This window comes from Triturus cristatus, chromosome 4_1 (assembly GCF_964204655.1).
Source record: "Triturus cristatus chromosome 4_1, aTriCri1.1, whole genome shotgun sequence".
Lineage (NCBI taxonomy): Eukaryota > Metazoa > Chordata > Amphibia > Caudata > Salamandridae > Triturus > Triturus cristatus.
Genome location: NC_140585.1, coordinates 67,202,343 through 67,218,626, shown reverse-complemented (window position 1 = coordinate 67,218,626; position 16,284 = coordinate 67,202,343). Strand labels below are relative to the sequence as shown.

Below are 16,284 nucleotides of genomic sequence, written 5' to 3'. Positions count from 1 at the left end.
GGCAACCTGAGTTCATTCTCTCTCCCGCCTGATGTGATGGATGTTATTTTATCGGCCAGGCGACACTCCACCAAGTCCATTTACTCCTACAGGTGGTCTAAATTTGTTAAATGGTGTGGAGATAGATCCATTGACCCTTTAAAAGCTCATCTTTCTGATGTGCTCCAGTTTGCTCTTTCCTTGGCTCAGCAGGGCTGTGCTGTTGCCACGGTCAAGGGCCATCTTTCGGCCTTATTGGCTTTTCTATGCCTTCCTGATCAACCGTCTCTATTTAAATCTCCGGTTGTTCTGAGGTTTATCAAGGGCCATACAAATATGTTTCCTCCCACTCCCTTTGTAATGCCACAGTGGGACCTTAATCTTGTCTTAACTTTTCTGATGGAGTCCCCGTTTGAGCCTCTTCATAGCTGTCCTTTGAGGCTGTTGTCCTTTAAGGTGTTCTTTCTTGTAGCCATAACCTCGGCAAGGAGGGTGAGTGAGCTTCAGGCTCTTAGTTCTAAACCCCCTTTTTTAACATTACATGCTGAAAGGCTGGTACTCAGGACCAGGGCTGCTTTCCTACCTAAAGTAGTTACTCCGTTTCATTTGGGGCAGTCTATTACTCTCCCTGTTTTTTATCCACCTCCTCATCCCTCCAAAGAGGAGGAAAGACTTCATCGCCTGGACCCAAAGAGAGCTGTGAGCTTTTACTTGGACAGAACGAAGGACTTTCGTCTGGACGATCAGCTCTTCGTGGCTATGTTGGTCATTCTAAAGGAAGAGCGGTGCACAAGCGCACTTTATCGAGATGGATCATCCTTGCCATCAAGATCTGCTATGCCCTGGCTGGTAAGGTTCCTTCTGAGGGTATTAGGGCTCATTCAACTAGAGCGAAATCATCTACATCTGCTTTGGCCAGGGGTGTTTCTGTGGCAGATATTTGTAAGGCCGCGACTTGGGCCTCCCTCCATACCTTCGCAAAGCATTATTGCTTGGACTCTGAGATGAGGAGGGAGGGCCACTTGGCGCGCTCTGTCTTGCAAGACTTTCTGGTAAAGGAAGGTGGACACCCTCCTCCGGGAGTGGGTACTGCTGTGGGAATCTATTCACAAGGTGAGGAATCCACTGGCAGATGTATCCATCAGAAGAACAAGTTACTTACCTTCGGTAACGCTTTTTCTGGTGGATACAGTATCTGCCTGTGGATTCCTCACTGGCCCACCCGCCTCCCCGTTGTCCACCTTTGTATACCTTAAAAGTTGTCTTGCTTGAGATGTTGTGACACTTTCTTGTATATTGGTAGGAAATGCTTGTTTTATTTAGCTTTCCTTTTCCTTGTATACTTTGTGTATATGATTGTATATTGTATACTGTGTATATATATTGTATCTGTCGTTGGTCCACCTGTGCGCCTTGGAGGCACGGAAAAAATGGGTGGAACTGACGTCATCACGCCGACGTGGCTCTCTTATGGCTCCGGTGACGTCATACGGAGTCGTGAGCGAAGCCGATGCATTATGACGTCGTCCACGTCGGCGTAGAGAGCTGGGGAAAAAAAGTTCTGTGGAATGCTGGCGTAGGGGATATTCACAAGGTGAGGAATCCACAGGCAGATACTGTATCCACCAGAAAAAGCGTTACCGAAGGAAAGTAACTTGTTCGTTATGGATTGATGTTTCCATGATTGGCTATTTGATTTACCTAGTGCACCCTAGTACAGTGCACCGTGTGGGCCCGTAAATCAAATGCTGCTGGTGGGCTTGCAGCACTGATTGTGCCACCCACAGAGACAGCCTGTAAATATAACTCTGGCCTGCCATTGCAGAGCCTGTGTGTATTCTGGTACTGCCATGTCGACTTGGTAAGTGCACCCACTTGCCAGGCCCTACCTTTCCCTTTTTTTACATGTTAGTCACCCCTAAGGTAGGCTCAAGGTACCCCTGTGGGCAGGGTGCAGTGTATGTGAAAGGTAGGGCATGCCCTGGTGTGTAAAGCATGTACCTATAGTGCATTACTGCCAATTTCATTTTTCACTAGGACAGAATGGGGAGTTTGTTTATAACACCTTATAAACATAACTGGCCCTGGGAACAAGGTAGGAAAACACATTTTAGCATGCCTAAACTCAGAATGTTAAAATGCATCTTTTAGTGAGGGTGATTTATTACATTCCGTGTTTGAAAATACCACTTTTAAAAAGTAGATATTTTCTTGAGTCAGGTCTGGGCTGAATAGACCTGGGCTGCATTTAGAGTAGCAGGAGGATATTTCCTTTCACCTAAATTGGCCTGGTCTGCCTTCAACAATGCTGTCTCCACCTCCTGCCAGGAAGCTGCACCAGTGAGGACAGAACTGGTTTTAGCTGGATACAGATACTCTCTGCCTTCAGAGAACAAAGGATTTGTGTGTATAAAAAGAGGGGCCCAGACCCCACACTTTTAGATCACTTCTGGGAAATCAAGAGGAACCTTTACCAAGGAGAAGAGCTGAAGAAGCTGAGGAGGAATACTGCCCCTGTGCTGTTTGCTGTCTCGTATTGGCCTGCAGTGGCTACTTGCTGCCAAGGAAAGGAGAAAGGACTTTGCTGCTTGCTTTGTCCCCCTGCTTGAAGAGAAGATCTCCAAGGACTTGAACTGAGCTTGCCGGCTGTTCTAAAGGTCTCAGGAAGAGCAAAGACCTCACCGTGTCTGTGGGTACGGTCTCTGATCGTCTCCGCAGAAGGAAAGGGTAACCGAGTCTGTCATTCTGTCATAAAGTCCGTCGCAGGATTCCGTGTCCTGAATACACCGCAGGAAGCAACGCCTCGCTTCGCAATGCAATCCTGGTCTCACCGACTCCTTCATTGAGCTGCTGCTTGCACCGCGCCCTGTGGGCACCCCACTCCGCAACGCTTTGCTGCGCGCTGCATGGACGTCACCGACTCTGTCGCTCCCCAACCCGAACATCGACCGGCTCCGTTGCCACACCATGACCTGCCAGCATCGCAGCGAGCACCGTCCCACCCATCAGCGCAAGTCCTGGTCTCACTGACTCCGACAACAAGCCGCTGCCTGCACTGCATCGTGAGGACACCGCCTGCCGCAACGTTCCGCTTCACAAAGCGACCGCGACGTTTGACCCGACCTACTCGCACCGACGTGTTGGTCGCAACAAGAATGGTACTGTGTCCAAGTCTGTCGACGCTTTAGCTGGCCCGTATTTACGCGGTTGGCTGGAATTGTTAGACTCTGTCGTATTCAGTATCTCGGTAGCCCCAGGGGAAGCTACAGAGTCAGTGGAACTGTGTTTTATTGATTTTCCTGCAAGTTAAAGGTTATTTTGCACAAGTACTATTTTTCAAGAGTATTGTATGTTGGATTTACTATTTTTCTAACCTGGTGTGGTGTCCATATGTAGTGTTTTCACTGTATTATTGTATGTGTTCACAAATGCTTAACACACTGCCTCTGAGATAATGGTGTGGTGTCCATTTGTAGTGTTTTCACTGTATTATTGTATGTGTTCACAAATGCTTAACACACTGTCTCTGAGATAAGCCTGTCTGCTCGTGCCAAGTTACCAAGGGGGTGAGCAGGGGTTATTTTAGGAATGTATCCCCCTTACGCTGACTAAAAGCAAGGGTCCCTATTAAGACAAAGGTACCTACCTCTGCCAAATAGAGACCCCCATTTCTAACAACTGTCCTCTGATAAAGCCTTACTGCTCGACCACACTACCACAAATAGAGAGTGAGGTGCTATCTTGTAATGAAAGGTCTCAGATCTCCCCTGGACCAAGGTATGTACCGTCACTTTCCCAGGGAGAGAATATCAGTTCCAAACTTATGGAATATAACATATACACAGCACTTCCTAAGGTGGGCAAACTTTCAACACTCCCCCAAAGGCAAGGCAAGAAAACAATATATACACAGCACTTCTCTAGAGTGAAATATACTTTGCACATCACTTGCCAGGAGTAGAACAACTTCCTATAACACAATTACCTGCTAGAAGGGAATTCCCCCATCCTTCTACAACAGAATACTTGGCCAAGAAGAGTCCACACCTCCTGCTACAAGGAAAAGACGAATTGGTATATCTGGGATGTATTTATTAGTAAATAGCACCACACGGTAAGCCAAATGCACCTATCATGGCAGACTCTAACATATCAATAGTATGATTGAAACACAATCAAGGAGAAATATATATGTATGGATATAAGAATCAGAAAATAAGAAGGAAAGGAAAGAATCAGTAAAGAATCAAGAGACATTTAGTAGCAGAGACACCTCACCTACTGCTCCATCATTTCACCCCACTTCGCTGAAGGGGAGTCCATTGCTTGAACCGGGTGAAAACTCAGAGGTGACACCACTCTTCCGTGACAACACGTCTGCTCCACGGCGTGAACTTCCACCAGGCCAGTTTAGGCACCCCTTTTTAATACAAATTCAAACACAACCAAGCTTCTAGCAAGCCTCGCCCCCTCGTTCTCATGAGAGCCCGTACCAGCCTGCTCCAAGGCCACTGCATCGGTTGATCAGGCCTTTGCTATGGCTCCGAGACAGACCATGCACATTCCTCTGATAAGAACCAGTTCTCTCTAGTCAGTAAAGTGCGAAAAACAGGAGAAGAGCAAAACATGCCCTCCCCATAAATAGCTTCAGTCATGAAAATGGAGTTAGTTAAGCCATGCACACAAAGGCCCAAAGCAAGATGGAATCAGAAAAGCAAGGATGACATGAAACCATGTCAAAGGTAATAGTCAGCACTGCCATAAAGCAAGGTAAAGTCAGAAATCAGAATGACATTAGACCACGTCAAAGCCAATAGGTCAAAGTCATAATTCACCTAACCCAAATAACACTATAGACTTTATCCCTCAGTATACAACATTGAGCACGTGTGCACCACCACCCACAACACTGCACCTCAACATTTCATACCTTCTATTCTTGGAAAGACTATTCTACTAAAAGACAGCAAGATTACAGGACAGAAGAGAAGCAGGCATATGCAAACCCATCCTACATTAAAGCTAGGCTAACATAACACACTAAAATCAGTTAAAATGGTGGTGGTTGAGGGTCATCATAGGGTGTCAGACCACAAAAGTGGCTCATTCACTACATATCTACTTTACCTCTGCCTACCTTTTGGGTTCCACTGGACTCTGTGAACACTATACCTCCCTTTGGTATAGTATATACAGAACCATATTCCTACACTGTCCAAATATGGGCTTAAAGGAAAGAAGTGAAGAAGCTTGGGTCAAGGGATGTTATGCAGCAGAGCAAGTGGGATTATCAGCTGTCATTTAATAACTTGCTGTTTATACTTGGATGAGGTGTTTCGTTAAGAGCAGTGGTTGGGAGATTTCTGGACTGAGGGGTGTGGAAGGAAAACAGTTCTTATGAAGGTAGCAAGAGATGGCTTGACTTTTAGTCCTTCCTGCTTTTGTTTGTGACCCAAGCGTGATGAGGTTGCTTCTAACACAGAAGGGCTTATGTTTAAGACTGTGTAGGTGATACAGCATTCTTTGTAGGTGACACAGGCTGGTTGAGAAGCCACTGAAATGTCTACTGAGTGAATGATATTGGGGCAACCCTTCTCAAATCCTGAGATATTTAGGCAGCTGCATGAAGAATAGGCCTGAGGGGGGGTCACAGATTTTTCAGGGATGACTGTAAGCAAGGATGGCACCAGGCTCGTGCAGCAGTTTTAATATCTGATTCAGGAAGAAAAGTTTTCAAATTACTGCATGTGTCATTTTTGAGGTGTGTGCTTTGAAGCTAAGGGTTGCTTTGCAATTGACCATTTGTGTAGTGTAGCGCCATTGGTCACGGCTAAGATTCAAGTGCCAAGTGCCCTGACCAGTGGCTTGGGAACTGCTCTCCCTCCACGCAGCTCCGCCTGACAGTCACTGCCGCCTCTGACCCAGAAGAGCAGGGTTCGGGACCGCTCTCGACCTGCTCTCTGTGCCTGCCTGTGTTTTTTTCTTAGCATTGTAGAATTTAAGGTTAGTTTGCTTTGGGTAGTTTTAATCACGTTTTGTCTAGTTTTTCTGTTGCCATCTTCTTTTCTGCCCTCCCTTGCGACTCTCCGTCGAGCGCAGACCCCACCCACCTGCCGCTCATCGCTTCCCGCCTCCCAGCTGCACTTTCCCTCCCCTCTCCTACTTAATGCAGGCCGCTGCACGCAGTTGGGGTGACCGCGGCCAGTGCCAGGGACTCTGGTTCTCCGGCTATTCTCCGCTACAACTCTGCCGAGCTCCTCCCACTTAACCCCGAAAGGAACAATAACTGCCAGAGATCGACGCCGACCAACACCCACGGCCAGTTCTCCTGCCGACACTGCCAACAATCCTTCAACATCAACAGCCCCCCCACAACCGCTGCACCCACGACGGATGGCCGCACCACCGAAGCCCTGACATGCATACTCTTCAACGTGCGTTCCCTCCACAGACACGCCACGGAGATCTGGGACCTGCTCGACACCATCTCGCCAGACGGCGCCTTCTTCACAGAAACTTGGACCAACGCCACCTCCACCCCGTCATCGCCACCGCCATCCCCGATGGATACAAGATCCAAAGAAAGGATGGCCCCCACCGCCCAGGAGGAGGACTCGCCATCGCACACAAGAGCGCCCTCCGACTCCAGCGAAGCCACGGACGTTCCTCCATCCCAGGACCTCTGCAACAAACTCAGCTCCGACTTCCACATGAAAATAAAGGCCCTCTACGACAATTTCAGCTAACAGACTTGTGACACCACCACCCTCATCACCACCGACAACAGGCCGATCATCACCTCCTGGAAACCTGCCACCACTGAGGACACCACCAAGACCATGAAGAACACAGACGCAGCAGCTCCTACGGACTCCTGACCACCGCACATCTACCACAAAGCCGCTGCCGCCATCGCTCCCGAACTAGGACGGACCATCAACATTTCCCTTGAATCCAGCATCTTCCCCGATGACTGGAAAGAGGCAGAAGTCAAGCCCATCCTGAAGAAACCTTTGGCTGACCCAACAGAACTGAAAAACTACCGGCCCATCTCTCTCCTTCCCTTCACAGGCAAAGTCACTGAGAGATTCGTCAACACCCAGCTGACCACCTTCATATAGGAGAACGTCATCCCCGACCCCTCCCAGTCCGGATTTCACAGCAACCACAGTACCGAGACAGCCCTCCTCGCCGCCATCAATGACATCCGCATGCTCCTTTACCAGGGCCACACTGTGGCCCTTATCCTACTGGACCTCTCAGCAGCCTTCAACACCGTTGCACACTGTACCTTCGCAGCCAGACTCCACGACACCGGAATACGAGGAACCGCCCTCGACTGGATCCGCTCCTTCCTCTATGGCAGAACCCAAAGGATCAGAGTCCCCCCCTTCCTCTCTGAACTAACAGAGATCAACTGTGGAGTACCTCAAGGATCCTCGCTGAGCCCCACGCTCTTCAACATCTACATATCCCCCCTCGCCGCTATCGTCAGACAGCATGGGCTCAGCATAGTATCCTACGCCGACGACACCCAACTCATCCTCTCCCTCACGAAGATCCCAGAAGACACCAGACTCAGCTTCCAAGAAGGAATGAAAGACGTCGCAACCTGGATGAGAGACAGCTGCCTGAAATTGAACTCGGACAAGACTGAGGTCATCGTCCTAAGACCCTTCCCCACTGCGTGGGACAGATCCTGGTGACCCCCTGCTCTCGGAAACCCTCCCACACCAACGGACCACGCCTGGAATCTCGGCATCATCCTGGACTCCTCCCTCTCCATGACCGGCCTGATCAACGCAGTCGCCTCTACCTGCTTCAACTCCCTCCGCATCCTCCGAAAGACCCTAAAGTGGATCCCCCACGAATGCAGACAGACCGTCACCCATGCCCTCGTGACAAGCAGACTGGACTACGGCAACACCCTCTAAGCCGGAATCAACAAAACCCTGCTACACAAGCTCCAAACCATCCAAAACACCGCGGCCAGACTCGTCCTCGGAACCCCACGCCACAAGCTCATGATCCAGCACCTATGAGACCTCCACTGGCTCCCCATCGAGAAGAGAGTAACTTTCAAGCTACTCACTCACACCTACAAATCCCTCCACAACATAGGACCCAAATACCTCAACAAAAGAGTCTCCTTCTATGTACCCAAGAGGAACCTTCGATCCACTGGCCCTAGCAGAAACCACCTGCATAAGCAGAACCAAAGCAGGGGGAAGAGCCTTCTCCTACGTTGCAGCAAAGACCTGGAACGAGCTCCCAGTCAACAGCAGATGCTCCCCCACACTGAACACCTTCAGAAAGAGTCTCAAGAACTGTCTCTTCGACTGCCCCGAAGCTGCACCTCCTCCACTCCCACCCGCACCTTTAGACCCTCACGGGTGAGTAGTGCGCTTTATAAACCCCTGATTGATTGATTCTAGCTCGTTCCTCTTGGTTGTCACTGGCAGTTAGTACAAACAATGGGGGCTTTTTAAAAACGTATGTAAAGTAGTACTCCTGTAGTACTCTTACATGCCTTTGGAAGTTATTCCCAAAACATCTAAAATTGGAATAAGATGGAGATATTCAGGCAACATTCATAAACAATTAGTACAGTTAGAAAGGACTGTGCCGTCTTTGCACCTTTTCTAAAAGGAAGTTGGATGTTTGGGGCTGATTCCCATAAGCATGTTAGAGTATGTCAAAGATTACTAATTCCCATACTCATAGATGCTTTTGTGAGTCAGCCCTTCTGTCTTTATGGGTCTCAGCTTTGTTTTTTATTAAACTTTTCTTTTTATTAGGGTCAAACAGTAAAGACCAGTTACCAATATTTTGCCGATAAGAGTGCTAAAAAACAGTACAGCATTGCTACAGAGAATCTCAGCACAAATCATCTACAATTCCTAACCCCTCCTCTCTCTACCACCAAAGACCCCCCAAACGTCTCCAGGCAAAGTAAACAATGAAATCACATCAGTCATCTGCACTGGTTATTTGCGTAGTCTGTCTGCTTGAAATTAAAGCACAGTGTTCTCATCTCTTGAAGATTAATACGCAAGCTTTCAGTCTTGCAGGGCATGAGGTTGTAGGATGCCAGTTGATACTTAAGACCGTATCGGGCTGCAGAATGTCTGAAACTTACTACATTGGTTGTGAAGGGTTCAGGATGATTATCCATGGTGACTAAATTCCAGAGACATAAATGCCACAGTGCTATGGTGGGGTGGATTGTTTTTATTCTGTTAAAGGCTAAACTTAGTTTAGTCACTTCCAGACAATTCCTCAATTTCAAATCTGCTTTAGATTGATGTTCTATGAGAGGCAGGCAAAAGCTGAAAATGTAAAAGTATATGTCATTTGGATTAGGATGTGCTAGGATGTTTGTAATAGCCAGTAAAATTTCCTCCCAAAAGGATACAATGAAGGGTGAATCTCACCATATATGTTGAAAGTTCCTCACCTCACCAAATACTCACCAACAAAGTATGCTGGAAGATGGAAAGTACCTATGCAGTTTCACTGGTTTCACATACTAATCAAGCATGACCTGGTAATAGGATTCTCTCCTTTAGATACTAGTTGAACCCTTTCTCTGGTCCTGCCAAAAGACTTTCCAGGACATAGTGAATCTTTCTGTTTTGCCCAGATTTAAAGCCTGTTTACATCTTCTGAGTGGTTTAATGGTGCCCCCATCAAATAGGCTGATGCTTACGGGTCTAGGGATCTGAAGGAAGGAATAGAGTGTATGGTGATGTAATGGGAATGAAATATGGTAAGTTTTGTTGGTTATATGTTATATCCCAGATTGCGAGTTGGAATCATAGACCTGTTTAAGTAAACATTGATGGGTCTGACACACCTTGACTTATACACCAAGTGCCAGAGCAAGGTATCAGCTGGGACCCCTTGCATTGTATTATCCTTGCATGCCTCCAAGAAGATCTAAGATGTAGAGTCATATCTCAGCTCTTTAGCATGCTCCTTAAACAACCAGTCGTCATGTCTGCCTCACTTAAATTATTAGGTCTCTTTATACATTTCTTTCAAAGATTCTGTGTGGAGAGAGGTGGTGGAGTTGCTTTTATAGATCTTTACATACACATTACTGCATAAACATTGCCTCAGTTAGGGACATGTCAGAACAGAAAGCAATTGTTTCAAAACATTTTCCAAGAAAATGAGAGAGACGTACCTTTAAATGTAGGTATTCCTCAATTATTCAAAATTTGAGAAGTTTTTTTAAAGTTATTTCACATACGTCAAGTGGTACCCTACTACAGTCCAAATATACAAAGGCAATTTATAGATGACGTTATAGTCTATATTTCGTTCTTGTATTTGAATATAAAAAACAGCACACCATCATGATGCTATAATGCTCTCTTGTAATTTATGCATGGGACTACTGATTCAATGAAGGATGATTTATCATATGGATTGAAAGAAAATAGAACATATCTAGAAGTTTAAAAAATACATATTTTTTACAAAAGATTTAATGGGTGTATACCAGCTGAGTAAAAACACAATTTGAATGATATGTAACACCCGGAAGAATTCCTGCTGTTTTTGGAATGAAATGTGTTGGCTGTGTTTTCTTTTATATTGAAATTACAAGAACTGAATAAAGACTATCATCTCTGTTATGAACTGGCTTTGTATATTTGGACTGTAGTAGTGTACCACTTGACATTTGTGAAAGATCTTTTTAAACACTCCTAAAATTTTGAATAATTGAAGGATAACTACATTTTACGATGGACCTCTCTCATTTTCGTATAAAGTGTTTTATATGTGAAGAGTTTTGGAATGGTTAACCCAGGGAGTTGTGCACCCATAACCTTGGACGACTTTGGGTGTGGCAATATCTATTACACCTATTCTGAGTGGTGTTGATTGATCAAAACATGCTTTTGTCCACATTGGCTCAGTACTCGGCAGACAGACTTGCAATATTGCATAACACACGTAGCTTCCTAAACAGAAGAATGGAAGACTTTTCTTTGCTGCATTTCTGTTATTTTTGTTAGCGTGGCTAATATTTACTGATTTGTAAAATAATATGGGGATCCCGCACACTCTGTTGGCTATATTCACAATTCTAAATATTAGGTTCCCAGTCCCTAAGTCTGTGACGTACACAATTTACAGGATTATTGCATTTATATTTCTCTTATTTATACTTCACTTACACTTTATCTAGCTATTTCACTTCACTACTTTCGCTAGCTCTATCTCTGTTCTTCTCCCCACTGTCCTTACTCTCAGCTGCTTCCACCCTCACTCATCCTGTTTCTTCCCTGTGCTTTGGTATTGTAAATGTACTTATCTTCTGTACTCCTTATCATTCTTGCTTCTTATTCATGTCTTCCTTACCCCATAGCCTATACTTACAAATAATTTTTTTCCTTCTGTACTTCTTCACTTATAATTTCCCCCCTCGCCTCCTTCCTTTTCTCCTCATCATTACATTTTGCAATTTCACATCATCACTTCATGTGTATCCCTCCTTCCCTAGTTTTCTCCCTTTTGCCCAATCCATTGACTCTTGTGCCCACTAATTATGTCTTATTTGTTTCCCCCTCTTTCATGGCTTATGTCCTCTTAGCCTACATTTGAGGCGGAAATGTCCGAGACCAATATGATTAACGCAGAAATCAACTTGGCCGTCAAAAACCTGAAGACCTGTATGAAAAATGAATATGTGGAGAAAAACTGGGTATGTCTTTTATGTGATTTGGAAACAGGATATTGTGAAAGGACTGCCCTCTACCTGTAGGTGTCTTTAACTCTAAGCCACCAGTTGACTGTCGGGAGTACATTAACTCTGGCGTTACTGACAGTACAGAGATGGTGCACACAAAATGTGAAAATGAAACATATAACTTCTCATAGGTATATCATTTCTAAATCATGAGATATTGATTAATATTAATATAATTGAAATACCTCCATATAGGTGCAAGTTCCTAGTACAAATATAAAGATAACCTAATTCTAAAAAAAATCCTTTAGGAACATTTTTATTAAGTCAAGTAAAATGAAATACTGGTTCTTATAAGCAACAGGCAAAGTTAGGTCCTTTTATTTCTTCTTTAAAAAACGAAAAAAAGGACATAGGGTCCTTGGCATTTGATACCATCACTTTTATGGAACAGTCTGCAGTCAAGTTCCATAAGAAGTACATTGTAAATTAGCTCTCAATTTATTTTTTTATTCAGTAGAGCAAGAATTCCTAAAACTAGGGCTTTTTAAAAATTATTATTTTTTGTAATTAATTTGTTTATTGAATTTCATTGAATATAAATCATGAACAACGATAGTTGTGACCCTTGAATTTTTCAGGTGTCAGACTGGATCAGGAAGATTTTTCTTTGAACAATACCTTTGCGTTAGTCAGCTCCGCGTGCCGTCATTGGCGTCGTCTCCGCCGTAGTGATGTCCGTGTCACCTGTATGGGTGCCACCTTGGCGTGCTGACTTCATTCAGTTCTTTTCTTTCTGTGCTAGTTAACGCAGGTCCATAAAGAAAGATACCCTCTGTGGCATGAATTGTCTTTTTAGGCACAACTCCTCAGGATCAGTACGATGCTCTTAAATGGTCCACCCCTCAATATCCCCAATTCTGCTTGCATGCATGCACAGAAGTTTGGAGAGATTGAGTGGGGGAAAAGGGAGTTAGGTATGGAATGGCAAGGAAGGAGACCTGCAAGAAAACCAAGAAAAAACAATAAATCGTCTCCACAATTCCTGTTACCTGATACCTATTCTGAATCACCAATAAACCCTAAATACAATTGCCTGGGTATAGAAGCCTCCTTGCACAGTGCTGGAACTTAATCACTCTTCATAAGGGACAGCAGAGACTTTAAGACAGGCTATACCCAAAGATATAAACAACATGTGAACGCAGGTATTATCATTATACAATCCTGCCCATTCCCCACTCATCTCAAGCTAACATCATGTGCGAATGTGAGAGATCAAGCATACGTACCCCCCAAAGTATAAAAGGTTCCAATTACTCCTCCTTAGAATAATCGTACAAATGGGGACTGTAAAAATGTAAAATTGAGAAATGTCTATGTTTTACTTGCCGTACTATTCAAATAAAAATGAAATTCCTTTGATTTATGCTCACAGAGGAATGAAACGATAAAGACATTTATGCATGCCAATGCCCCAAAATAACACAGTAGTCCATGGAGTTAAAAAGAGCTAAATAAGTAAACGATTCAAAGAAAAAGTAATGTGGGTGTGGCTTGCCTGAGTCTGCTGCTCAGTCTGACCGAGGGGAAAGGCCGTCGACCCCAAGAGATGCATCGAACGAAAAAGCGCTAAAAAAGCACTGAGCGCGTCGGAACGCTAGCAGCAGCTGCAGGCATCGACTCAGAAAATATCCGTACCCCGGAAAAGGTAGAAATTTCGTGAGAACCTAGCACTATGAACACGGAGACAGGGAAGATGGCGGACAAATCGTAACCGAAATCTGGATCTCATTAAGCGCCATCACCCTCTCCACCCTCTCCAGCTGTTTCCAACCGAGAAGCCTGCTGAGAAATCCAGTGACCGGAGGTGAAGCACTGGATCGATACCGTAGAGAGGAGCGGAGAGGATGTGAAGTGCCCGGGTGAGGGGGAAAAAGAATATAAGTGAATAGCCTGCGCGCCAACAGGACATGCAAGAGGAGCAGGAGACAATCGCAGAAGGGGAGAGAATGCAACAGGTACAGGAGAGAGTAACTGATGAGCGAAGCAGGGTGCGAGCCTAAGGGGAAGGCAAGCGGAGTTGCAGGAAGAAGGCACCCGAACAAAACCACTGAGGCAGGCAAAGGAGGACAAAGGAGGGAGAGAGGGCACTGCCCGCAAAGCTCCACAGACCCGGTAAACAACCCGCCGCTGATCGAAAAGTTATTTATGCCATACACTCGCTACCACTGCCACCACTTCTCTCCTACGGTGCAGAGACACCTGGGGGCACCTGGGGTGAAGTGCATAAAGTAGTCACAAACGGCAGGATGGCCAGAAAGACACGATTGAAAAGTGAAAACGAAATTTAAGATTATCGAGATAAAGACAGCGCCGCCATCTTCACCAAGAAACCGAAACCTAGGAAGATTGTCGAAAGAAGTAAACAGCGCCGCAATCTTCCTAAGGAAGCCGTGAGCAGGGGGATGAGGCAGGGGGTACTGCAGCAACATTAGTGGGAGGAATACAGGTGAGGACCTGGAAGTAGCAAGAATAAAGACCCCCGCTTGCAGAACACTCACAGCCCAGCCCCACCAAGCACTGAGGCCCATTAACAAGAGCGGTGAATTTTGGCGACATAGAGACGAGGCAGGACGGAGGGGCACACACGCCGGAACCGCCGGAGACCCCCAATGGCAAAACAGGCTGGCCAATAGAGCAACGCTCGAGAGAACAAACTAGGAAGGTGGAGAGTGCGAGAAGCGACGGGCCTGGGAGCGGACCTGAGAGTAAACAAAGCGCGGGATATGAAGTGAGTGCGTGCGAACATAGGGCCACACAACAGGCTCACAGCAATACCATAGTTGTCCCGGATATAGAGAGAGCCCCAACCTAGGGATCAAATGTGGGAAAATTAAAAAAGAAGCAGGTGCTATTGCAGATACCAAGCACGAAGAACTGGGATGGCTCCAGCAGAACGGGTTCCCCACGAGCACCAGCCTAACACCCACATCGCCCTACTCGGAGAATAGCGGGCTACTGAGAGAGGGGTAAGTGTCGTCTATATAAAACGGCCAGAGCACTGGGAGTTCACTCAACAAGCAAGAGGGGGGGGAAACTAGGATCAGCACGTGATTCCCCTTTTCCCTGCAAGGTCCCGCACCAGACACACAGCTGAAGAGCACCAGCTCTATCCCAGGAAGTAGCTTGGCGTCAAGGACGTACCCGCCACAGAAAGAGTCTACAAACAGTGTAACGTACACCATCAAAACAGGAAGGTTGTGAGAGGGGGTCTCCCAGCGTGTCTAAACTCAGCACTAGGCTAAAAACATAGTGGGGCGTATGGCGGAGGACGAGTATGCGGCCAACAGAGAAACCCGCGCCAGAACTAAACAACCCAAGGCAGACCAGAGAGAGGGTAAATTTGGAATCAGCAAGGAAAACCTGAGACCCACAACATGGCAGAGAGGGAATCGAGACTCCAGCAGCAGCTGAAAAAGAACAGATATGATACAAAAAAAACTGGCAGATGTCCATGATCTGGCCAAAACCACAAAGCACACCACAGATGCAATACAGTTGGAGATAGCTGTGGTCAGGGCCGACATGCACACGGTTAACAACAGAATCGCTGCGGCTGAACAAAGAATAAGTGATATTGAAGAAGTAAGCTCAAACAAGGAGCTGAGGACCCTGACAAAAATTACTGCTACACTCCAGAGGCAAATGGTGGAACTGGAAGACAGCAACCGGCTTGGGAACATCCGTATACTAGGAGTGCCAGAGGGGGTCGAAGACACGGCAGGCTCATGCCTGACCTTTATTGAGGACCTGGTCCCCAAACTCACAAACCTAAAATTTGACCGGCAGTTGAACTAGACAGAGCATACAGGGTCCCTGCCTTCAAATCCACAACAAGAAGTGCGGCCCGACCAATAATATGCAAACCCCTAAGAGCGCAGCACACAGAAGGTATCTTCAACTTTGCTCGCAAAAACCACCAGATCTCATGGAATGAGCAAAAGATCATCTTTACACAGGACTACTCAAAACCCACGGTGGACACAAGAAAGGGGTTCCTTGCCTTAAGAGACAAGTTGAGGAAGAAAAACATACATTTTCGATGACCCTAAGGAGCTGGACAAATACTTAGATGGCCCGTTAGCCCAAGAAATGGAGACAGCACAACCTGGGTCCAGAAAAAGGAGAGCCTCGGTGGAGCTGGGGACTGAAAGAACCTGCACAAGCCCACTCAAGAACTTTGCAACCTACAGCTACCTCAACGACCACTATCTACCTCATCAGATACCTCACTAACTACCTCAACAATGCTACCTCAATGCCCACAGGAAGCAATGAACACAATAACTCCTGACGTACAGAGCATGATCAACCGTCGCCGATGGCAGACAGCTCCTGGACGATCAACGCCAGACACTGGATGTCGGCTCTTTACAAAAGAGACAATCTATATATCCTTTGTCCTGTACAGCAGCTGGGACAATCTTCATATCCTTTACCCTATATATACGCAGGGGCAGGCGATAAGGGAGGGGCGATAAGATGGGGTCATAAACTTAAACATAAGCATAGACGTAGCACAAGTATTGAAGAATATTTGA

General features: G+C 46.1%; 1 protein-coding gene across 1 annotated transcript in view; it reads left to right on the top strand.

Annotated features, from left to right (window-relative positions):
* Positions 1-16,284, top strand: part of LOC146839542 (aldehyde dehydrogenase family 3 member B1-like) — an 876,897-nt gene that overhangs the window by 194,030 nt on the left and 666,583 nt on the right. The window contains exon 5 of the mRNA XM_085650813.1: positions 11,585-11,695. Coding sequence (XP_085506939.1) covers positions 11,585-11,695 — 111 coding nt within the window. The remainder of the gene's footprint in view (positions 1-11,584; positions 11,696-16,284) is intronic.